General features: G+C 37.0%; 1 protein-coding gene across 1 annotated transcript in view; it reads right to left on the bottom strand.

The window, feature by feature from the left end:
• The window catches only part of ERLEC1 (endoplasmic reticulum lectin 1), a 1,331,813-nt gene that overhangs the window by 915,877 nt on the left and 391,285 nt on the right, over positions 1 to 24,651 (bottom strand). The window contains exons 4-6 of the mRNA XM_044055082.1: positions 15,149 to 15,226; positions 14,977 to 15,045; positions 6,309 to 6,353 (exon numbers count right to left, since the gene is read on the bottom strand). Coding sequence (XP_043911017.1) covers positions 6,309 to 6,353; positions 14,977 to 15,045; positions 15,149 to 15,226 — 192 coding nt within the window. The remainder of the gene's footprint in view (positions 1 to 6,308; positions 6,354 to 14,976; positions 15,046 to 15,148; positions 15,227 to 24,651) is intronic.

The raw sequence follows: 24,651 nt of genomic DNA, 5'->3' as shown, positions 1-24,651 counted from the left end.
CATTTTCCAATGCTCCAAAGGAAAATAATTGTAAGATAGAAAAAAAAGCCCAGGAGCTGAATAAAAAAAAAAAAAAACAGGATAACCTTGAATTTAAACCAGAAACTGGGTTGGGTGGTCGAGATGAAGGCGGCCAGCTAGAATCTGAAGGTAGAAAATAAACAAATGAACTGTAAAGTGTCGTTACCAAAACAGAAAGTTTGGACATGAGAACTATGCTTCAGTTGTTGTTGTCTTTCGGCTTTTCCCAGTTAGGGGTTGCCACAGCGGAACTCAAAGAAGGCATGCCCATTCACGCATGTCTTTCGGAACGTCACTCGACCCGCGGGGAGGACATGCAGACTCCACACTGAAGGCACCCCCCGCACACTAGCTGAGAATCAAACGGGAGAACCTCTAGCTGTGAGGCAACAAAGCTACCGCTGCACCCTTGAACTATGCTTCAGTAAGAAGCAGAAAGAAAAAAAAGACTGGAATTTTGTGGACTGTGTTAAACTGATGTTTATACGGCTAATGAAGAAAGTGAAGATGCAACCAAGTTAGTTATTTTTTTAGTAATGTATATAATAATTTTTTTAAAATGCATATTGCATTGTAAAGTAGTTCTGCATAAAATGCAGAAATATTTTAAATGTAAGGAGGGGAAGGAGTCTTATCAATGATTCCTCTTAATGCCAGTGACGTTAAAGTAGGAAAGTAACTATTTTTTTATTGTAATGGAGCTGGGGTTTATACTGTAACAAGATAAAGGCTAGATATAAGCAGTAGCATTTAAGATGTGCTATGTCATAAAACTGCAAAATAATTAGCTGGTCTTTTCTTATCTACCAGTACAGCTCTACAATGACATAATGGCTGTGTTCAGACACAACCAGTTAATCAGGGAATGACTAAACCATGAACTTTGACACATCTGCATAAGAAAACTAAAATTAGTACTTAATTTATTGTCACTGAATTGCTTGTTACATGTTTTAACTCTGATACATTGGAAGTAATGCAAACAGATCAATCACTTCAGTATGAATCACAATACAAAGTCAATCCATTTAATGGTAACCAGAGCACTCTTTCCCAAAGCTAAAAATTAGTTAACTGAAAGGATGTAATTTATTTTTCACTTACGAGAGGGGAGTTAAAATGGGAAAAAACAAACTATATAAATAAATAAATAAATAAAACGATGCACCAACAAATACAAACTACAAAGTCAACAAATCCATGTAGAGGACAGAGCTTCGGAGTCAAACCACTTAGAAACAGACACTGTAAATAAAATATAAGCGCTTTCATTTTACCATTCATTAAAACTTCCTCAGATACAGAAAACAATGATTACCCCCAGTTTAAATAATGAAAAAATCATATGGCCTGCTAATCATTGCCAATCATGGGATACATATTTAAAGTCATATGTTCCTTTAAACAAACAACCATAAAAATCCTCTTTATCTATATTTATATATATATATATATATATATATATATATATATATATATATATATATATATATGTGTATGTATGTATGTATGTATATATATATATATATATATATATATATATATATATATATATATATATATATACAGACACACACATATATATATATGTATATATATATATATATATATATATATATATATATATATATATAAGGAGCAGCACCAGCAAATGATGTAAATACAATATAAATACAATAACAACAATAATGACAGAAAACTACTCTTGTTTCCTAAAAAACAATAAAAATGGAGAGCAAGAAAGAAGTTGAATGTATTTCAAAACTCCATATTTTTAACATGTAAAAATACAAAAAAAAAATAGTAAAAATTTTTTAAACGTTAAATGTTCTACCTCTCCAATGATCTTAATTTCAAGATAGGGGCTATACTGACAGCATCATTAAGACCTGGGTACCTATAAGCCTCCAACCTCAACTGCCAAAGTAACTCCTTTTTTTACAGGTGAGTGGACCAGGGACCCCAGTGGATTTTTTCTACCTTTTCCAGAACACTAAACTTAAAACTGTGCTTTTGATGTTGTTCCAAATGCTTATATAGGGTGTTAGTAGTTTTCTTTTCTTCCTTATATCATATATGTGTTCATAAATACCATTATAAAGTTTTTGTTCGGTTTTACCTATATAAAAGGCCTCACAAAATTGACAGCGGGCTCCATATATCAACCCTGTAGTGTCACAGCTATATTTCCCTGGCAAAAAGAAATCCTTGTTCCTTACATTAATTCTATCACTCTCCAAAATGTATTTACATGTGTTACACCTACCACATTTTGACATTCTTGGGTGTAAGGTTACCTTTCCTGGTTTTCTTTCTAACATGTTCTTAAGGTTAAACCTTCTCCTATGTATGATGATAGGCTCTTCTTCCAAAACCCATAGCACATTACTCTTCTCTCTGAAAAAGTTCCAATTTTTACACAAAATCCAGTTAATTTTTTTTGGACTCTCTATACTGAAAGAGGTCACCATTGCACCTGTGTATATATCCTGTTTACCCATAGTGACCAGTGATACACTACTGTTATCCCTCTCTAATTGTAAAATAGGTTTAAAATGACCCATTTCTCTCTTAATAGAGACCTCCACTATGAGTTCCCGGACTATGATGGGGGGGGGGGGGGGTACCCTCTTCTGGTAAGCATAGTCATTAGCACATCACATTCCTTAAAAAAAGCCCTATCCAGGGTGCTCATACGCGCCGTCCTAACCAACTGTCCCTTAACGACCACCCTTTTCTGCTTACAGGGATGGGAGCTGGAAAAGTGGAATAACGTGTTTGAATACATAGGTTTTCGATGTACACTAGCAACATATTTTCCCCTAGCCCTGTGCTTCTCTATCAAAACATCTAGACAGGCCATCCATGGCCTATGTGTAAAAAACAAAAAATCTGTGATAATGTTAACATAATCAATAAATTCTAAGAGTTCAGTTTTCCCCTCATGCCAAATTATAAATATATCATCCAAGTATCGTAAATAAAATGTAATCAACCTCCTACATAATTGGTTAAAGATACGCTCAAACTCCCACTGAAGCATAACAATGTTAGCCAAGAGTGAACCCACAGGGTATCCCATCGCTACCCCCTCCTTTTGTTTATATATTTTGCCTTCAAAAATATAAAATTATTTTTTAAAACGATTTCCAATAGATCAATACATTTATTAATGCTCCCCTGATCCACTCCCCTCCTTTCCAAATATTCTTGTGTCCACTCTAATGCTACAACTTGAGGTATGACAATATATAAATCCTGGATGACAACAGTGACCATCAGGCCCGTTTCAGAGTAAGTGACTTCATTCATTTTGTACAAAAAATCCCACTAGTCCTTGCAAAGATGTTGCTCATCTCCTAATAATTGTTTGAACATGTGGTCAACATACTGGGCACAAGGCACGGTAATAGATCCCCTCCCGTCCACTACAGGTCTCATATGTAGATTTTTCCACTGATTTGTGGACTTTAGGTACTCCGAACATAGTTGGAGCCCTCGGGGCTACCATAGTGAGATACTTAAAATCATCCATTGTTATCCGTCCCTCTATAAACATGTCACTTAGCTGGTTATTAATACCTTGACAGGCTGTATTTAATTCTGAAATATTTGAAGCCTTGTATGCATTACTTTCCAATATCTGAAAAATATGCTCATCGTAGTCTGATTGTGCCATAATTACAATACCCCCCTCCCTTGTCCGGTTTCATAGCTCTTAACCCATTGTTTTGGATACAATGTCATCGTTATATTCATCCTTTCCCAACCCATTAATGTTTCTCCCTAGTATAGCTCGTAGAGCCAACTCACAGAGCTTCTCATAAAATGCCAGGGTGGGGTGAAGAGGGGGACTGTATAAACTAGAGACCTTAAGATTGTGTATCCTAGTCTGCATTTCATTAAACAAGATGTTAAAAGTTTAGTTCGCGTACAAATATTTTTAAGTCAATTAGTACCTTAATAAGATTTGCTGGCTTAGCCGGAACGTAGTTCATACCATGTGCAAAAAAAAAAGGCAAACAAGGCCCCCAGTTCAATGTCCGTAGAATTATAAAGCTTAAAGTCCCCTTCTTTGTTATATACAATAGAAACGTTTCTCCCCTCGAGCTGTTCATTACTAGCTATTAAAGAATAATCTGTCCAGACATTAGTGTTCTCACTAATTAAGTTCTCCTCGTTCCTGCATAGGGTGGGGTGTTGGCTCAGTGTGTGGACATCAATATGACTCCTAAGTATGCAACAAAGTTCAAGAGGTTTCAAATTTTTGCAGGGACATGTTTCCACAGCTATTTTTATTCTGCAACCAGACTTCGGAGGATTTTTACTCTAGTAGGTGGCAATTGCTGAAGGTGTGAAGGAAAAGAAAGGTAACTGGTAACATGTTTTTTGACAATATAGGGAATTTTTAAAACCGGTCAGCTCATTACAGAGTACTTTGTCAGAAATGTTGGGGAGCAAATGATTGTTTGGAGCTGGTATATGAGATCCGAACTGCCTAGACACAGAAGTCCTTCCTAAGTTTAATGCTACTTGATGCCAAAAAAAAGCAATTACTAGAAAATGGAAATCAAAATCTAAACCATCCATAAATGAAATACTGAATATTGTAAAAGAGACTGAAGAATTGGAGATGCGATTATTAGAAAAAGGAAAGAGTAAATTGCATAAGAAATAAATGGCATTTGTGGAAACAATACGTGCTGATTAATGTTCATAAGTAGGAGGGATGAAAGGGAATGCAGAACAAAAGAAATTAACGTAATGCTGGAGTGAATGGTAACTGCTAAAATGAAAACATATATGTATAATTCATGAAGTAAATTAAAAATGTTTTGTTTACCAATGTCATTGTTCAATTTGTGAAGCTGATAAAGGTGTTTAAAAAAATGCTGCTATTACCAGTAACTAAACAAGTCTGCACATTTCTTACTATACTTCATGAAGTAACACACGATGAAAAATTTTGTGTAGCGGAAAGTGAGTGCAAAGAATCTACAAAATCTAGCTTATAAAAACATTTCTTCTGGATCTAAAAAATTGACAATTACAATCACAAAACATTTTGAAGAAACACATACAGTTAATTTAAGGTGAACATTTTAAAAAATGAAATAGTTAAAAGAGGTTACCTTCAACCAAATTAACTACTGACTTACCTCTTTGATAGCAATAATCTGATCCCAAATCTGCAATAAAGTAATTTCATGGTAGAGGAAGAAAATGTAAATAATGAAAGTTTCAGATCAATAGACATGATTTTTAAAAGATATCAAAATTCCACTCTGTTGTACAAAAATGCTGCATTTATGGTGCGCTACTGCTCAATAAGGCAGTCAGAAGAACATATAGAATGTTTTGTGTGAAAGGTCTAAGATCTATATGCATTGTAGAGTAGAACAAAATAAAAGCAGCACACTTATTTTGTTAGTTTTTTATTTTTACATTTCAAAGCAGTAGTTTATATTACCATATGTTTATGGGAGGCAAAATGTTCACAAGTGAAAAAAAATGGTCAAGCAAAGTAACAACAGCATCTTTCAGAAAGGGTTTGAACTAGCTGTGAAAATGACAAAGGACACACTTACAAAACACAAAATATATGCCAAGTCAAAAGATCTTTAACAGTTTTACAAACTGGCAAAAAGATAAAAGCCCACATTTGCTTAACAAAATGCTGCATCATCATCATCAGCCCCCTTTTTCCCATTTTTTCTACATGGGGTCGGGGTATTGTATTAATTGTTGCCAACTCTCGATTCAGTGCCACATTTCTGCCTTCTTTAACACTCATGCCGGACTGTCGCAGATCTTCATTTACACAATCCATCACCTCTTATCTGGACATCCTTGCTTCCTCTTACCTTCTTACTGTCTTGTCCCAAATCTTCCTCACCAGATTTTCGTCTGCTTTTCTACACATGTGCCCAAACCACCATAATCTGTTCTCTCGGATCTTTTCTGCAATTGGAGCTACTTTGGCTTCTGCTCTTATGTCCTCATTTCTTCATTTGTCCCACAGTGTGCATCCTTCCACCTTTCTCAGGCACTTAATTTCCATCATCTCTAGCTTCTTCAACTGTTCTGCCTTTACTGCCCAGGTTTCTGTACCATACAATAGTACTGGTTGCACCACTGTCTTGTACACCTTAATTTTCAGCTTCTTTGGCATTCTTCTGTCATAGACTACACCAGATACACTATGCCAGCTGGCAGCAGCCCCTCTGATTCTAGCTTTGACCTCTTCATTCAGACTACCCTTCTCCTCAACCACCTCTCCCAGATACTTGAAGCTGTTTACCTGTTCCACTATCTTCCCTTCTATCTCTCTTCTCAGCTTCTTCTGATTTCCCCAATTTGCTACCATTACCACTGTCTTATCTGTGCTTAGTTTCATCCCATGTGCCTTCAGATTTGCATTCCATTCTCCTATCCTTTGCTGAAGTTCTATCTCAGAGTCTGCTTGTACTGCCACATCGTCTGCATACAGCTGCTTTGTTGATCTGTCCCATACAACCTGTTTGCAAATGTAGTCTATCACCAGTATGAACAGTAGTGGGCTCAGAGCTGAACCCTGAAATACCCCCTTTGCCACTGGGAACCCCTCTGTGAGGTTGATCACTGTTTGCACTTGAGTCACTGGGTCCTTCTACATAGCCTGCACTAATTCTACCAATGCTTCTGGGACTTCAAACCACCGCAGTACTGTCCAGATCAGCTTTCTTGGGACCTTGTCATATACTTTCTCCAAGTCTAGGAATGCCCAGCTGGACTCTCTCCTCATCTCTAACTTCTTTTCAAGTATCTGTCTCAATGCAAACATCGGGTCAATTGGGCTCCATCCTGATTTGAATCCAAACTGTTTATCTCCCATCTTAAATGCGTATCCATTTATCAATCACCCTCTCCAGAACTTTCATGCAATGTGATAGGAGTTTGATGCCTCTGTACTGCTCACAGTTGTGGATGTCCCCTTTGTTCTTGTACATTAGCACGAGTATGCTTATTCTCCAGTCATCTGGGACACACCTTTCTCTCCACACTATTAGTACCATCAGGAGCCATTTCTCCCCTATATCACCTAGCATCTTTATCATATCTGCTGTGACCTCAACTGAGCCTGCTGCTTTCCTTGACTTCATCTTCCTTAGTGTTCTTACTTCTTCTAAGGTGGGCTACTCTTCTTCTCTGTGGGGCAGTACACCTTCTGTGGGGTTTTCTTCATTCAGAAACTGCTGGAAATACTCCTTCCATCTGCCTTTGATGTCCTGTGGACTGGTGAGCAAGTTGCTGGCATCCCTTATGAAGGGTGTCTATCTTCTTTATCTTTCTATCTTTGCCTTGCAACCTGATATAGTTTCTTTGTGCTCCTGAATCACTTTCCAGAAGTTGGTAGAGTGCAGCCGATTCCCTGTTCTTTGCTATTGCAACTTCTTTCTTAGCCATTCAGCAGTCCTTCCTAGCCTGGTCAGTCTTTTCTATCTCCCACTTCTTCCTGCACTCCATCTTTCTTTTCATGACTTCCTGGACTTCTTCATTCCACCACCAGCTTTCCTTATGTACCTTATTTCCATACCTGACTCGGCCACATATCTTTTCTGTAGTCCTAATACATGCTGTTTTTAGGCGCTGCCACTCTTCAACTCCACCTATTTCCTCCTCTTCTTGGGGTGCTAGATCCCTGAGTAATTCCTTGAACTGCTGTACTTTTTCTCCAGTCAACTTCCAGGTCTTCAGCCTGGTCTCTGTGGACCTTAGAGCCTTCTTTGACCACTGCTTGCAGCTGATTGTGGCAACTAGTGGTTTATGCTGTGGGCCAACTGTTTCACTGGGGATGACTTTGCAATCATGGATTCTACCCCAGTGCCTTTTCCTTACTAGGAGGAAGTCTACCTGAGTTGCATGTTGGCTACTCTTTGTATGTGACCTTATGACTGTCTCTCTTTCTGAACCATGTGTTGGCTACTATCAAGCCATTTGACTGACAGAAGTCTAGAATGGCTTCTCCTTTTTTTTCCCCTGCTCCACCCATGTGGAACAAGGCAGCCCTCATATCCTGTTCTGACTGTCTCGATATGTGTATTCAAATCACCCATTATCAACACCAATTCATGTTGTCCTGCTTTAACTAGTAGGTCCTGCAACTGCTGTCTGAATTTACTCTTTTCCTCACTATCACAGCCCTGCTGTGGGGCATACACTGACATTATGAATAATGCCCTATCATTAAAGTGGAGTCTGACTGCCATGAGTCTGTCATTAATTCTGATGATACCCTCACTGCCTTCTGAAGCCTCTGTCTCACCACAATTCCTACACCATTTCTAGCCCGTCTCCCACCTGAGTAGTAGAGTCTGGATCCCAAGCCAAGTGGCTTTGCTGCACTATCCTTCCATCTCGTCTCTTGGATATCCAGCCTCCTCCGTATCATCATGCCATCCACTTCCAAGCTGCATCCTGTCAGTGAATCTACATTAAGTGTAGCAATTCTCAGCTCATGTTTGGCAGGTTGGTTGGTTTTACATCCAGGTTTCTCTCAACAGAGCTATCCCAGGTAACCCACGCTGGGCAAATAGACACCAGCCAGCCAGTAGCTTTATTGCTGGGCTTTATGGCGGGCACATACACTGGCCAATAGGGGTGCATATACCCCTCCAGCCATTAGCAAGGGTCTCTGGCGTGGGTCAGAGAAGGCCAGGTCCTCAACCCACTTATCACCGGTAACTACCCATGCCCATTTTGGGCGACATTAGTCAACATGATCGTATCACCTAGAGCCATATCTGCACCGTCGAGTGGCTAGCCCTGCCACGGCACGCAGTCTGTGATCCATGTTCTCCTATCTTGAGGATACGGCACACCACAGTAGATGGCCAAAGCAGTTGGTCTGTACAACTCTTCCCCCTATAGGCCACCATGTAGAGTCTGTGCTGCTGCCCACAACACCATTCACTGCTGAGTTTGAGATGGAAACACTCAGCATGTTTTTCAGACATGGGGGAACCTCACGGAGACACAGGGAGAACATGCAAACTCAAAACAGGCATTTGTCGGAGGTAAGGACTGAACCTTGTGCATGGGAGGCGAAGACCTTAACCATTAAGCCATCTGGTCTCTCTGCATAACAACTTAAACAGTTGTCAACAAGTACACAACAAAATTTGAAGTTCATCTATCTCACACAGAGCACAGGGTGGAAGATGTATTTTGAACTGGGTCTAGGAAAAGAGAACTTTCACTTTCATGAAACGCCCAAAAAAGGCTTTGCTGTAAGTGTCAAACAGTATACCTTTCAGTTATAAATGAAGCATACACATTCTTGCATTCATTCACTTTTAAGATTTCTCAACGCAGTTTCAACATACCCATGTTACAGTCCTACTTTGTGAGCCACAGCAGCAAAATTATGAGCATTCAGAAATAAATATTTTAAAAAGCAATTACAGAAGTGAGTTGAGCAATGACAAAAAGGTGAGGTCCCACAGATGCAAGTCTGAAAACTGTGTCACACAACATGTAAAGCTGTACAAGACACAGGCAGGGCTAGCAAAGGAACTACCTTTAGCAATTCTCAGTAATACTAGACCAGACTCGAACAATCACCTTTAGGACTTCATTACTAACTCCCTAAGCTGATTCACAGACTATTTGCAACATCAGTCTTAAGATAGTAATGGCTGGGGTGCCACATGATTTAAGCCTTGAAGCCCTATTGCTCAAAATGTTTTCTCATCACATCCTTTGGAAATAAATATGCTCTTAAATGGAGATGACATGATCATATAGCTGTCTGGTAATTCTCCAAGCCCTTGTCCTGTACCTTAAAGCTAGTCTCAGTAAAACAAATGAAATGCGTTTGGAACACACACAAATAACACAACATGCAAAATGAGGATGTGAATGTATCTTAACACGACTTTATGAAACTGAAGGTATCTCTTTACATAAATATCATGGTGTCTAGCTACACATTCATTAAACTACAAGCAAAATTAGGTAGCAAGGTATGCAGTTAGTAAAAGAGTTTTACTTCCCACACCTGAATACAAACTGCCATTTCTGGGTACTACAGCTACATGCAATCTTCAAAAACTGAACACAGCACAGAACAAAATATGTAGATTACTGGGGCTAACAAGAGGCAATACTACTGTGTGAATATTAAGAAAGCTTGAAGGCTGCCCATTATTCTCAAAGTCACTTTCGTCATTTGCACCACAAGCTACAGAATGATCAAGTCCTAACTACTGCAATTCGCTCTACCACCCAATAACTGTTCATTTTTTTAAAGTTTTCTTTTCTTAAACTTGTTTACCAAGTCACTCCAGTCTTTTTATGTGACTCTGTTAGCAATTACAAAGGTTCAATTAAGACAGGAAGCACCAGTGTTAACACATTCTCTCTTAAGTAAAAGTGTGGTGTGTGACGATGTGAGGTACTGAAGGTATGCCAAGAAAAGTAGGGCAGTGGATGAGTAACATAAGCCAGCATAGCTAGCTGGAGTTTTGTAAAGACTTGTATGTCATTTGTATATCAAACTGATTTGTACAGGTGCTTGTGTTGAAAATATATTTGTAAAGTTGCTTATGTTAAAAATGTACCAACAGTGGTCCTGCTGGACAGAAAAAGAAATTCACCTGTATATCAGACTATGCTGTAACTGTTGGAATTAATATATTGTAACAGAGGACACTGGAAGAGAACATGTTAATTTCAGTCAAGCTTACTTTGAAAATTAGGCTGAAAATAAATTACTTAATTTAGGCCACAAAGATTGTATCTTACAGTTCTGACTGCAGCCAGAGACAAAATGTGTGTGAAAACAAGGACTAGGAATCCTGCTGTACTGTCCTTAACAATGAACTAATTGCTACCCTGCAAGGGTGGAAGTGCTGAAATTGTTTTATGGCTTCCAGATGCTATAACACATCTTAGCAAAGCTCTATCCGGGTGTATGGTAACACATATGTGCGAGATTCTGGTTCAGTTTCTAGTAAAGGGGGATAGTATGGAAACCAGAAATTAGATGACCAAATGTGTGTGATGTCATTCTGTAATCCAAAACTGAAATGATGTTTTAATTCTAGACGAGACAGAAGTCTCAGAGCAGTCTGTTTTTGAAACCTGACACAAAAGGATCACTCACCTACTTCATCTTGCCTTGCTTTAATAAGTAACCAGGGAACAGTAATTCTTTAAATCAGTCAGGAAAGTATAGTTAGAGCAGTTAACTACTGTTTTTCTGTATATGTGTGAATCTATTCATCTGTATAATTTTAATATTTCCTGTGATTGAAACTCTGGTGTTATTGTAAACAGATATTTAGCATTTTCAATTTATTTTATTATTTATTATTAAATACATTTAAACCTTTCATTGTGGCTGGTCTTTTAGAGAATATTTTAACTTTTGAGAATACTTGTATTTATTTGGTGACACTGGGGCCACTCCTGGAAGTTTTGCTGCAGTGGTTAAACACTACCATCTGTATTAATATTAATTATACTCAGTATAATTGAGTACCCTTGTAAGATCCTTAGAGTAGCTGGCTTTGAAGCGTTCTGATAGCTGTATCTTTCTTACAATCTGGGCAGAGGGGCATAGCTAGTGCCAGCCTTTCCCAGGTGTGTGTGTGTGTGTGTGTGTGTGTGTGTGTGTGTGTGTGTGTGTGTGTGTGTGTGTGTGTGTGTGTGTGTGTGTGTGTGTGTGTGTGTGTGTGTGTGTGTGTGTGTGTGTGTGTGTGTGTGTGTGTGTGTGTGTGTATATAAATCAAATCTCAAAATGTGTGTGAGTGTCAGCTACTTGGAGCAGGGACACACAGCACTGGTTTCACAGAGAGGGTGGTGGAGGTCTTGGCCTGGGACACTCGGCTGAGGACTCAACTTTATAGCTGTGTCAGTGAAGAGTCTTATGGGGGCCTGGAGAGTGAGGGAAACCCAAACTCCAGACTGAGTGTTCTCCCTGTGTGCTCTTAAGGGAACTGTTCTTGGTGCAGACAGCTGCACCTGGAAATACTGTGTTTATCTATATTTGTTCCAAGTGAACGTCCCTCACCAGTATCAGTGGTGAGGATTCAGGCTCCTTGATTACTGGCCCAGAGAGGGTATGTCACATGGTGAATAGAGGCAGAGTGGGCACCTGATAACTGGTCATTTTTAAAGATTTTTCTAGATTTATAAATAAAATTATTTATCAGATAACTCGTATCTGAATTTTCAGTTATTCCTTATTGGTCATTTGCTTCTGCCAACAAGGTCTATTCCATCACAGGCCCTTCACTCTGTAGCCCACTTTGAAGCACCATCTGTAAACCATCTACTTTATCGACATTCACTACATTACTTAGATCACACTTACTTAGACAGGAGTGTGACAATAATGGTGCTTTCAAGCTTAACTGTACTGTTATAATTGCTAAAAGGTTCACAGGAATTAAGTACCTACTTTAAGTTTTTCAAGTTTGCTTAATATTGTTCTATTTACAACTGCCTCTTAATTCTCTGTATTATAACTTACTGTAACTATGCTATAACCAACACGGCCTTGTGGTCTAGCTCACCTACCTAAATAAAAACAAACACATATGTGCATATATAAATAAAAATTAAACAAACTGCAACACTGCAATTTCATGACTCCATTTCAAAAAGTGATTTCACATTCATTGTGTAATATCATATTTTATTATTTTTTTTATTTATTTATACTTTGTTGACTGGGCTAGTCCCACTAGGCTCATGGCTTAATTTCAAGGGAGCCCCTCAGGTGATATTTCTACTATTCTACTAGTACGGGAAATTTAGCCAGGGCATCAGGAAACTTCACCTACTATTCTCTATACATGTTGTGGGATCATTTACGTCTAACTGAGCTACCAGCAATTCATGCAAATGGGACCTCGGGTTTAATGTCTCCTCTGACAGGACAGTACCTTCAGGAGGGCAGCAACCCCCCTAAAGCTGCGCTGCAGTGTCTGCAATCCAGTCACCTCGAGTGGGAATAGAACCCACAGCCTTTTGGTTCTTCCAGCACCAAAGTTGAGTGTGGTACCTGTTTCATAACTGCTACTGCTATTTACCTGTAGATATTGGTACAGAACTGTGAAAGTAGCATACTTCATGAATGGTGAGGTAAGGTCCTTGACTGCATGTTGAAACAGGTACCACAAATATAAAGAAATAGCCAGGTAAGTTCTGATAGTTTTTTGAAAGTCTGATAGTATGCTCTAAAATGGCAATGCCACTGACTTGTACTCTAGGCACTTTTTCAGTTCAGGGTCGGCCCACAATTAAAGATGTGTCTTCAGCCCAGGACACAAGATATTTCTGCATGTCTTGAAGATCTAAATGATGAACAAATGAATACAGAGGTTGATAGCGAAAGAGATGGTTATCTACACATGACCACTAAACAAAATGCTCTCTACTTTACTGAAGGAAAAGAGGGGAAAAAAATAAAACTCATCTTCATTTCAAGCACTTAATTCTGGCAAAATGAGTTTTACCTAGTGTCAGCTGGGGCCTTAACATACAGAAACAAAGCACCCTGAAAAGTCATTGTGAAGGGACCTATGTTTGAATAGCAGAGGAAAAACAGCAGTAAGTTGATGAGGTGTCTCGTCATTTTAATATCTTTATTAAATATAACATTAAAAAGTAACACGGGTACAAAAAAATGTAGTGACATCTATCTTTATTTCAGGAAGTTATTTATTTATTTTTCTTTATTGACTGGGAAAGTCTGTCTGGGCAGAGTCCATTTTCAGTGGAGGCCTGGGGGGAAAGCACCATCACAGTACATTTATTACCAACTGCACAGCAGAGTCAAGACTGGCACTAACAAGGCTGATTGGGAATTATACATCCCAGAGTTCACTGCAATTGATTTTGTTGGGAGAAATTGAGTGAAATGACTGTTACTATTTAAGTTAATAAAGAAATCTGCATTTACCATTTGCAAAACAGAATACTGTCACTTTCAAGGACTGATACAGGCAGATTTTTTTGCCTGCAAGTACCACCATAAACTGACAAGGGACTGTGCATTCACAGTGTCAGTTATGTAATGCAGGTGTTAGAAATGACAATGAATAAGTGAGTAAGAAGATATGCACAGTAAGCCATACTCGTAGACTGAGGGACACAATGATTTTCTTTAAAAAGAATGGCAATAGATGCATGGGCATCCAACATCGGCATTAAGTGTGTGTGTGTGTGTGTGTGTGTGTGTGTGTGTGTGTGTGTGTGTGTGTGTGTGTGTGTGTGTGTGTGTGTGTGAGGTGAGTGACAGAGAAAGATGGAAAGAAAACATATATGAAGATCAAAGAGCTTTGCCGGCTACTCGCAAAGGTAACAATCTGTTCAGTGTACCATTAGCTGCATCTCACATTCTACTCCATGTCACCAGAAGATCCCACAGTGACAGCAAGGAGAAGAAAGCTACAGCAAATCTCAACATCTGGTATTTCTCATAAACACGGCACTCTGTAAAACAACACAACTCAGATCACTTAATACAAAAAAGTATAATGGTCATCTACACTGACAAGTCAAGAAAGGCAATACTTTTTAATACAATGCAGAGAAGCAGAAAGAAAAAATCCACAGGTATGAATGTGCCAAATGCAAGGAGAGGAGCATCCTGATGGGCTACAAATTAACTATTTATACATCAAAGAAGTGCTAGGTGACCTGTGACTGTTAAAACCATCAGGGTCTAGTGTTCTTAATAAGAATGAATACTGTACCGTAGTGTAGAGAACCAATTTTTCAGTACCAACAGAAAACTGCTGTGAGGCTTACATACTACTAAGAGCCAATCAATACATTTAATCTTCAGCTACTCCATTAAATTATTGTGTTGTTTTTACAAGTTCAATGAAAAAACACTCAGTTTGCACAACCAAGGGTCATACATTCCACATGTTTTAAAATGTTACCTTCATGCAGACATACAATACCTGCTGTTGCCGTCTGACTTTTTTTTACCACAGCTCCAAGGTAATACTCCTGTATATTTATCTTCTGCAAATTGAGAAGAAGCACAAATAAAGGTAAGTTCAATATCACTGGAAACCAATGCAACTGCAGCTTCCCTTTTAAAAGTAACTCAAGTGAAATAATTCACCTGACCAGTTTCCTTTTCCTCATGGTACTGTCGGACGTGTTTTCCATGGCATACTTCATACGTCCAGAAAGATTCAATCTGTAAAATATAAAAATAAATAAACCATGGCACTCCTTCGGAAAGTAAAAAAATATATTATCAATTCAAAAATAAGACAAACTGAGATGCTTAAATACCAGTGGTTTGTTGACTATACAAGGTGATGAAAGTAAACTCAATACTGTCAATGAATCACAGACATAGAGCTAGCTTTAACTCACATTCATCCAAGCCAAAAAATTGCTTTGCATTGGTTTTCATTAATTTTCCAAATTGTCAGAAGCTAAGAAGAAAATAATCTGCTACATAAAATAGAGAATTTAACTTTAAGTCTGAAAACTTCCACAGTTAGTAGTTTCCTGGACAAACCTGTTTAGTTGAACTAGGTAAATCTAAAAAGAAAAAGTCTTAACAGTAAGAATACCGTATGATTAAAATTCTGCTCTTCGAAGTTACAGAAAACATTCCATTTCTGGAATAAAAAAAAATATTTATTTTATATGGTTTATGGCTGTTCTATACCTCAGCTTTTCATCACATATGAATAGTTACAGTGTTCAGGTAAGTGAGTCTCCAGGGATCCAGCAATGGAAAGTAGTGCAAATGTGTTCTTTCAGTTTTTCTGCAAAATTTTACTATTCAGCATACAGTGTTCTGGAACTCCAAAATGAATGAGATGTCATATGCGCAAATTAATGTCTTGAAGAAGAGTTCCCACATCAAACTCTTGGAGATTATTTGTTTTGCAAAGTAGTGGGTATGGCTGCCAGGCTGATTTTCTAGATCCTACTGAAAAAAAACTAACATTATGCACTCACCATTATGATAAATCTGTGTTGTCTGCTTCCATCCTTCAACAAATGGGTCTTCAGATCCAGCCTTTATCAGACTTTGGCCCCTCTCAAGCTTTAAATCCAGTGCTCAGGCTCCTCCCCCTTATCCATAACCCCCTGTAAAATGACAATTACATCAGATCGAGTTTGCCCACAAAACAAGAGAGAGAGAGCGGGAGAGATTCTCCCATATGCAACCATGAGTAACAAGACAGACAAGAAACGAGAAACCAGTTCTTGTGCTGTGGTTTGAAAAACACCTGATGTACGTCAAGAAAAGTCAGTACTGACCCACCAGGAAACAGTGATGGGATAAAAACAAAGGACAACGGAAGGAAGGAGGAAAGTTTAGGAAGGATGGACAACTCAGATCTATCATTATGGTGAATATATAACTTTCCTATGTGATATTGTCTCTTCCGTCCATTCCTCAATGAATGGGACAGAGTCCATAGCTACTACAGCACTTTGGAAGTCTCTTGGAAGGATACTCCAGAGTACAGCTGATCCAAAAGAGGCTCTCTCAACCTTGACTGCATGCCCAATTTATAACGAGAAACGGTGTCGAACTTGGACCAAGTAACAGCAGCACATATGTCATCGAGTGGTACCCTGCTGTAGAAGACATTACAGATCTCGTTGAATGAGCCTTTGGAGGTCTAGGCAATGAAAGTCACTTCTCTTTGTAAACATGTGAAATGCAGTCCAAAAGCAAATGGGAAGTGTGACTTTAGATACATTCTTGACCAGCTTGACTGGAAAAAAGAAACAAATAAATGGTCGGTCTTTCTGAATGATCTAGTCCGATATAAGTAAAAACAAAGCTTACGAAGCACACCCAGTAAGTGTAGCATGTATTCTCCTTTATTTGAGAAATCTGGAAATAAATACAGGAAGGCTTACTGACGGTCAAGAATTCAGAAGCCACCTTAAGAAGAAATACACATTAGTTCTTAGGGATACTCTGTCTTGATGGAAAATCAAATAGGAGGATTTTGAGGATAATGGATGGAGCTCTGAAATTCCCCAGGCTGATGTTATGGCTACCAGATCTAGAGTTTTCCAGATCAGGAACTTTAAATCAACCTTGAACACAAACTCAAAAGGAAGGCCAGTCAAGGCCTGCAACAAAAAAAATAATGTCCCAAGGGGGTACTGGCTCCCTGAGTGGAGGAAGAAGAGTGACCCTGAGAAAAGCTTTGGATAGTCTAAGAAAAGCAGTCTAAGAAAAAAAGAAGCAAATAAATGGTCAGTCTTTCTGAATGATCTAGTCCGATATAAGTAAAAACAAAGCTTATGAGGCACACCCAGTAAGTGTAGCATGTATTCGCCTTTATTTGAGAAATCTGGAAATAAATACAGGAAGGTTTACTGACTGTGAGAATTCAGAAGCCATCTTGGGAAGAGATGCATGTTAGGTCTTAAGGATACTCTGTCTTTTTTTCATTAAATATTTTTTTATTATTTCAAATAAGATGTCTTAAGAAACATTACATGAAATATAGATAAATAACATATTTACAATTCTAAAACATTACTAACTTCAAACCATTATATAACTATTTACATTGGTGTCTATGTAAATAACATTGAAATTCTATATTATATAAAGTTAGAAACATAAGATGATATATCTTCGTCGATCCTTTCAAGTATTTCCAGTACTTTCATCCAAGAGTAATAGTATGAAGTAGATCTTTTAGTTCTGTTCTTCACTGTTAATATTTCCATGTGAGCAACTGTTGATGTTAAATTCTTAAATTCCTTGAAAGTAGGAGAAGCCTCATTTTTCCAGTGTATAGTTATGGTTTTACGTGAAATTGCCAATAGTGACCATAGGATTTTAGTGTCTTTTTTAGGTACACAGTTTGGAATAGGAGAATTGAATAAAATGATGGACTTTGTTAATTGAAAATTATCATTATAAACAGTCTGAAAAAAATAGTTAATAGATTTTCAGTACATACTGAGACATATACATTCATAAAAAACATGCTGCCAATCTGCTTTTATCTTGATTTGGCATCTCCAACATTGATCTTCACTAGAAAACATTTTGGCTAGCCTATGTGGTGTATAGAAACTTCTGTGTAGATATCTCCAAGTGAATAATTGCCAGTATTTTGATAATGTAGAAAATTTGGAGGATTTCAGAAAATTACTTTTTTCTTCTTCAACTGGAGGATGGTTGTTTATTAAAGTATAATAATCCCAGTGTGATTTTTCATGATAATGTTTTGTTTTTTTAACAATTTTATAGATATTAGATAAGTAACCTGTACCCTGATAAGGTTGTTTTGTGATAAGAATAAGGTATTCAATGAGTTTTGGAGCTTCATGTCTAACTGAAGGTTGCATTTGTTCTACTTTATTTATAAGAAAAAGTCTTAGATTTTGTAAAAGCAACCAGTAGTCTTTATTTATATTATAATTGTAAGTTATCTGTTCATTTGTTAGTATTTTCCCTTTCTCTATAAGTTGATGCCAAAAGAGTAATGATTCTTTCTTGAGTATATTCATTTTAGAAATTTCAGATGTGTCAAGAATAGTAGGTGTCAAAGCTATAGGGAAAATAAGAAAAATCCAAGAATTAATATTTGGTATTTTGTTTATATACGTTTTGAACACTGACAGTGTAGAGCCTATATAGTTTGATGGTAATTTATTGATATTATTCTTTTTCCCTAAAAAATAATCTTTTAACATCCATATAAGGGGTAATGATATTACAGTTAAATTGTCTTGTATATGATTGTAATTAAATTCTATGTAAATCTGCTCATGCGCTTGTTTCCATATAGGCGTGTATGAATTATTTAACCATAGTGTTATATTTTTAATAACAAAGGAGGTAATATATAAATCAATATCCAGTAAATTAATTCCACCATCTTCCCAATCTGGTAAATGCTTATTTAAGGCTATACGGGGTTTATTTGGAAACCATAGAAAATTTAAAATTAGTTTATTGTATCTTTGAATAATATATTTGGGAGGTGGCAATGAAAAGTTTTGTATTAAGTATAATATTTTGGGAAATATGATTGCTTTAATAAGATATAATCTGTCTGCTGTTGAAAAGATGTATTTATTCCAGTAACCACCTGTTCTATTTTGTCTAGTATTTTATTATAGTTAATTAGAGAATCTGTTAATTCATTGAGTAGATTTATTCCCAGGTATAATAATTTATTTTCTGTTACTATATATTTGGAAAATCTTTTGTTTATATATTTTTTTACAGTTACAAGGCATAATTTTAGTTTTGTTTTCATTAAATTTTAGGCCTGAAATATTTTGAAATGTATTCATGGAGTTAAATAGAGCATTTAAAGACTCATTGGCATCTGAGAGAGTTAAAAGTATGCCATCAGCAAAGAGTTGGATTTTAAGGTTTAACATTTTATTAATACATATGCCCTTTATGTTATTGCTTGATCTGATTTGATTTGCAAAGGGTTCTATGACTAATGCAAATAACAATGGTGATAAAGGGCAACCTTGTTTAATTCCCTTTTTGATCGTTATAGGACCTGATATATATAATCCTAGTTTAACATATGCAGTAGATTTTTCATATAGTATTTGGATAAGATTACTAAAATTAGAAGGAAAGTTATATCCTTTTAAAACTAGTGAAAGAAAGTTCCAGTTAACAGAATCAAAAGCTTTATTAATATCTAATGACATTACATTTAAATCTAGGACTCTATGTTTGCTATAGTCTATTAATGTTAGGATTATTTTAATATTATCTGAAGTGTTTCTTCCTTTAATAAAACCTGTTTGATCTTTGTGAATTAAGAAAGGAAAAAAGTGTTTGATCCTATCTGCATATATAGCCATAAACATATTATAGACTATATTGAGTAATGGTATTGGCCTATATGAAGAGCACTGCTTCTCATCTTTATCTGGTTTGATAACTGGAGATATCAATGAATATCTCCAAGATGGTGGTATGTTCAAATCTTTTTTGGCTATATCATATACTTTTAATAGTAAGGATATGGCTTGAATGGGTATTAATTTATACATTTCTGGTAGCATATTGCCTGGGTCAGGTGTTTTATTTGTCTTGAGCTTTTTAATTTGTGGTTTTAATTCTGTCATATTGACTGGTTTGTTTATAATGTCTATTTGTTCTTGTGTTAATTTAATATGAATATTATTTTCTAAGTATTTTTTTATATCCTTGGTAGGTGTATCTTGGGTGTTTAGGGAATTATCAAAGTTAAATTGAAGTCTGAATGCTTCTAAAATATCATTTAGATCCGTAACTCTTGTGTTAGTATTAGGAATAAATATTTATTTTATTTGTTTAGATTTGATTTTTTTTTTGTTCTATTAGTTAAGTGTCTCAGGTGTGCTGGATTAGTAGAGTATGAGTTTATTTTTATCTTTTCTAAGTTAATCATAATCTTATGATGCAACAATTCTGCATACTTCTTATTTTGTGTACGTTCTTGAACTTGAGTAGTATTGCCCTTTTGTATTTCCAGTTTCAATTCATCTGCTTTGTAAGTCTAGCATATCTTTATTCCATGACTTCCTTTTATTTATGTACCAGGATAATATTTTCCCATATGTAACTACCTTTAATGAATCCCAGACATATATTTCTGAAATATCCTCTGTGTAGTTTATTTCTAGAAAGTTTTTGATTGTTTCTTCATAAAATTCTTTAAATTCTGTCAATTTTGTGATATAGGAATGTATCCTAGTAATGGGATTTGAATGAAAAGGAGTAAGTTCTATCTCAAAGACTATGGCATTATGATCAGATAAGGGACAATTTATAATTTTGACTTTGTCAATTTTTGTTATTAGGTCACTGGCAACATATATTCTATCTATTCTAGAGTTAGTTCTATATCTATGAGAATAAAATGAAAAGATTAGTGAGTCTGGTTCTGCAAATTCGTTTATATCTTTTAAATATAGTATATCTATAAATTTTAAAAGCGCCTTGGAAATAAGTTGTTTTCTTTTTTTAGATTTAGAATCTGTATCTTTTTCATTTATTATACAGTTGAAGTCTCCTGCCAATATCAGGCTACCCTTAGTTAGATGAACTATCTCTTCAAAGTGCTGTTTAACTGTTCTTAATCCTAGTCCTGGAATCCAATATAGATTTACTAAAGTATAAATTCTCTTATTTAACTCTATTGAAGCTAGACAAAACATGCCTGGTGTATCTTGATGAGTAGTAATTATTTTAGGTGTTATAGTTGTATTGCGAAGTAGTATAGCTACTCCTCTTTTTTTTGTTTTATATTGAGAACTTATTAATACTGTGTAAAAATTGATATTTAAGTTGTTTATATCTCTATCTAATAAGTGCGTCTCTTGTAAAAAGTCTACTTGTGGTTTATGTAAATTTATGTATTTGAATAGGCTTCTTATTTTATTACTATTATTCAGACCATTAACATTTATGGATAAACATTTCATTTCCTAGTTTTGAGTTTGTTTTATATATGATTTTATGTAAATATTGTTTATTTTTATTCTATCTTGGATGAAGAATTTAAAAATGTTTTTAATGTATAGTTTTTGCATGTTTCTGACTGACACCAAAGTGATAATTAAAAACAATAAAACTTCTGAACTTGTAATTCTTAACCTTAAAAAACATTCCCTATCACTATGAGGTAATATACCTCTTTGTTTGGTTAGTGAATCTAACCAAACAAACTTTCTACCCTCACAAATAATGCTTGGATCAGTTTCTCTTATCCTCTTAGTTTTAAATAAAGACACTTGCATAATATACGAAAATAATATAATCAGCTAAAATATATAAGTATATTATTTTTCTCTTTATATTATTGTAATTCAGTAATACTGGTTTCTAATCAGGTTTCAAAAAGGTACAAAACATTTAGACTAAGGTAATATCATTTCAAAATAGTTTAGAGTATTAATAAACATTTTCTCATGTTCAACAATATTTTTTACAAATATATATATATATATATATATATATATATATATATATATATATATATATATAGAATTATACACTCTGTGAAAATCTGAACAATTGACAGATAAATGTCTCTGACTACAAAATCAATTAAGCAAGGTTTAATTAATGTCCTAAAACTGGAGGAAGAGGAATGATAGCAAGGTTATGAGTTATTTAGCTTTATGGAAGAATTAGTGTGGCTGGGATGGAATGAGCCCATAACGAAAGCCTGCAATGCCCCCATTATATTTTCATCTTTTGGATTTAACCACATCACCATTAGGTAGGGAGAGTATGTTTAACGTATAAAAGGGAGTAGTAGTCCCCAGGATTTGAACACCAGTGCCGAATGAATTTCCAGATATCTACTGTGCAAGTCATACACTGTGCTTAACAAATATCATGTCTGGAGAAAATAATGTTCCTTAATGAAGGTGTCACCAGAGCATCTTGGGTGAAAGGCAAATACAACATTTTATAGTCATGTTATTAGCATGAGAATTTATTTTTTGAATGTTTGGGAAATATGAAAGAAGAAGGCAGTTGAGCTATCACCCATTCAACTCATAGCCTCTGGACAACTGCCTCCAAAAAGCAGCAGTCTAACAAACATTCAGGAGCACTGGTAGATCCTTTCTAAAGAAGAGACCCTGAAAGCAATTTTTTCTGCGGACCACCCCTGCCCCAGAGGCAACATCCATCAGAGTTCCACCACTCTGCTACGAGAAAGGCTTTCTCCAGAAGTGTTGGGCAAGAACCCCTGCAAATTATAGAACCAAAGTTTCTTCCCACTCTTCTGGTTCCTACAGAAGGCCCTCTGCAAGGTAGAAAACTTGACACCTATGGCAAGACAGGGACTTGCAGTCTTGTTCACTCCTGGAAACTGCCTTTCTCACTTTCGGATGGAAGAGTGTCAATCCATCATAAGGGGCACAGATGGACATCTTGAAATGTTCTGCAAAAATCACAAAGTAGCATCCAAGCATGTCTCCTGACAGTTATGCCCACTGCTCCAGATATCCCTTCAGTGCCACGGGAAATAAGATACATTGAGACATTAGAGAGAGACTGGTGTTTGTGGACAACTGCAAGTTGATGAATTTCCTCTGCTCAGCAAACAGGGACCCTGAGAGAGATTTGCAGAGCTCCTTAGTCAGATTTCTGAAAACATGTAACATGTGCCAGACAGTTCAGCACCCAGATGGCAAAAGTTGCTGAAGCACAGATTTGCTTCCCAAATCTGCCAAATCCATGAGACTCTGGTGGATGGAGAGATGAACTTTCTTCTGCTAGTTCCTTCTTTGTGGCCACTGTCAATACCATGGAATCCACGTCTAGACCCTTGCTTCAGTAAGGATCTTCTTTGGGTGATACCACGAACTTGTCAGGTTTGCAAGGGATATTCGCAGCTACATCCAGCTCCTTCCATGCTCTCTTTGAAATGAAGTCTACCATCTTGTCTGCAGGAGGGACCACCCAAGAAGTAGGTAATCCAGCTTCAACAGCTTTGAGAAACACGGACTCTTCTTGGGATAGAGTCAGTGGAACTTCTTCCTTTCTATCTGAGTAGTTCCAAGATCTCTCCAAACAAGATGTGCTGAGGGGGAGATCTTGGTGACAATTCACCGTCAAAGTCAGTATCCTGAGTGAGTGATTCCTGTGGGGAATCAATGTGCCTCCCTTTTGCACTTGTGCTTTCAACAAACCTTTCTGTTGGGATGTTCCAGGGAAGACTCGGAAGCTGATGTGTATTCCTCAACTACAACTGACTCAAGGCTTTTAGGAGCTGGCTATCCCAAAGGGATAAGATGAACTTGGGGAAATCCTGTCGGGAGGGATGGATTGGAACTCAAAAATGGATGTCTGCTCTTTCGAAAGCCTCAAAGGCCAAGCTTGCAACTGAACCAGGGACCCTTACAGAAGGAACAGGGGCTCCTCAGGAAGTCTCTCAAAGAACCGTACAGCTCAGCTCTGAAGCAGACATCAGAGCAGAGTTATCTAACATCAAAGCCCTGAGACAGAAGAATAGCTTAGAAGGTCCTAGCACTGGACTAACACCCCCTGGACTGACATTGACAGCTCAGCTCCAAGATTCTGTTAATCCAAAGTGCTAGGAGCAGACTGGATCAAAGAAGCTGATGAAGTTAAACAGGACCAAACTTTTGGTCTGACAAAGGCAAACCCTAGAGAGAGCTCAGATCTGACAGCCCAAATCAGATAAAGAACAACTTGGTGAGGAGAAGTGGTCAGTCCGCTAGTACCAGCAGAAGTTGCTGCCGGCAGGACCCCCAACTGGAGCTGGGTCCTGAGAAACTTCATCATCCTAACCATGTCAGCCTCAGAAAAACTCCTTGAGGATCTAACTGAATAGAGAGAGGATGCAGAGGAGGGCCTAGAGATCCTATGAAAGGATCTCTCCTAGAGAATGGGAGATCAATCTCAGAGAAATTGGACTAATAGAAAAATGAGGGTCCAGTAAAGTCACAGTACCGGATCCAATAAGGATCAATTCTGAAGACAGAGAAACTTATTCTATAGATTGAAATATTTTGTGACCTGGGGAGAATGAAGGAGGACAATCCAGGGACCACGTCTTAGCTTTCTGAAGACTTTCTTTTCTTTCCCTCTCTCTTTTTTCTTTGGGTTTATTAACTCTAGTG

The sequence above is a fragment of the Protopterus annectens genome, chromosome 1.part2, assembly GCF_019279795.1.
Source record: "Protopterus annectens isolate FY-2018-M chromosome 1.part2, PAN1.0, whole genome shotgun sequence".
In the NCBI taxonomy this organism is placed as follows: Eukaryota; Metazoa; Chordata; order Ceratodontiformes; family Protopteridae; genus Protopterus; species Protopterus annectens.
This window is presented reverse-complemented; position numbering and strand designations above follow the sequence as displayed.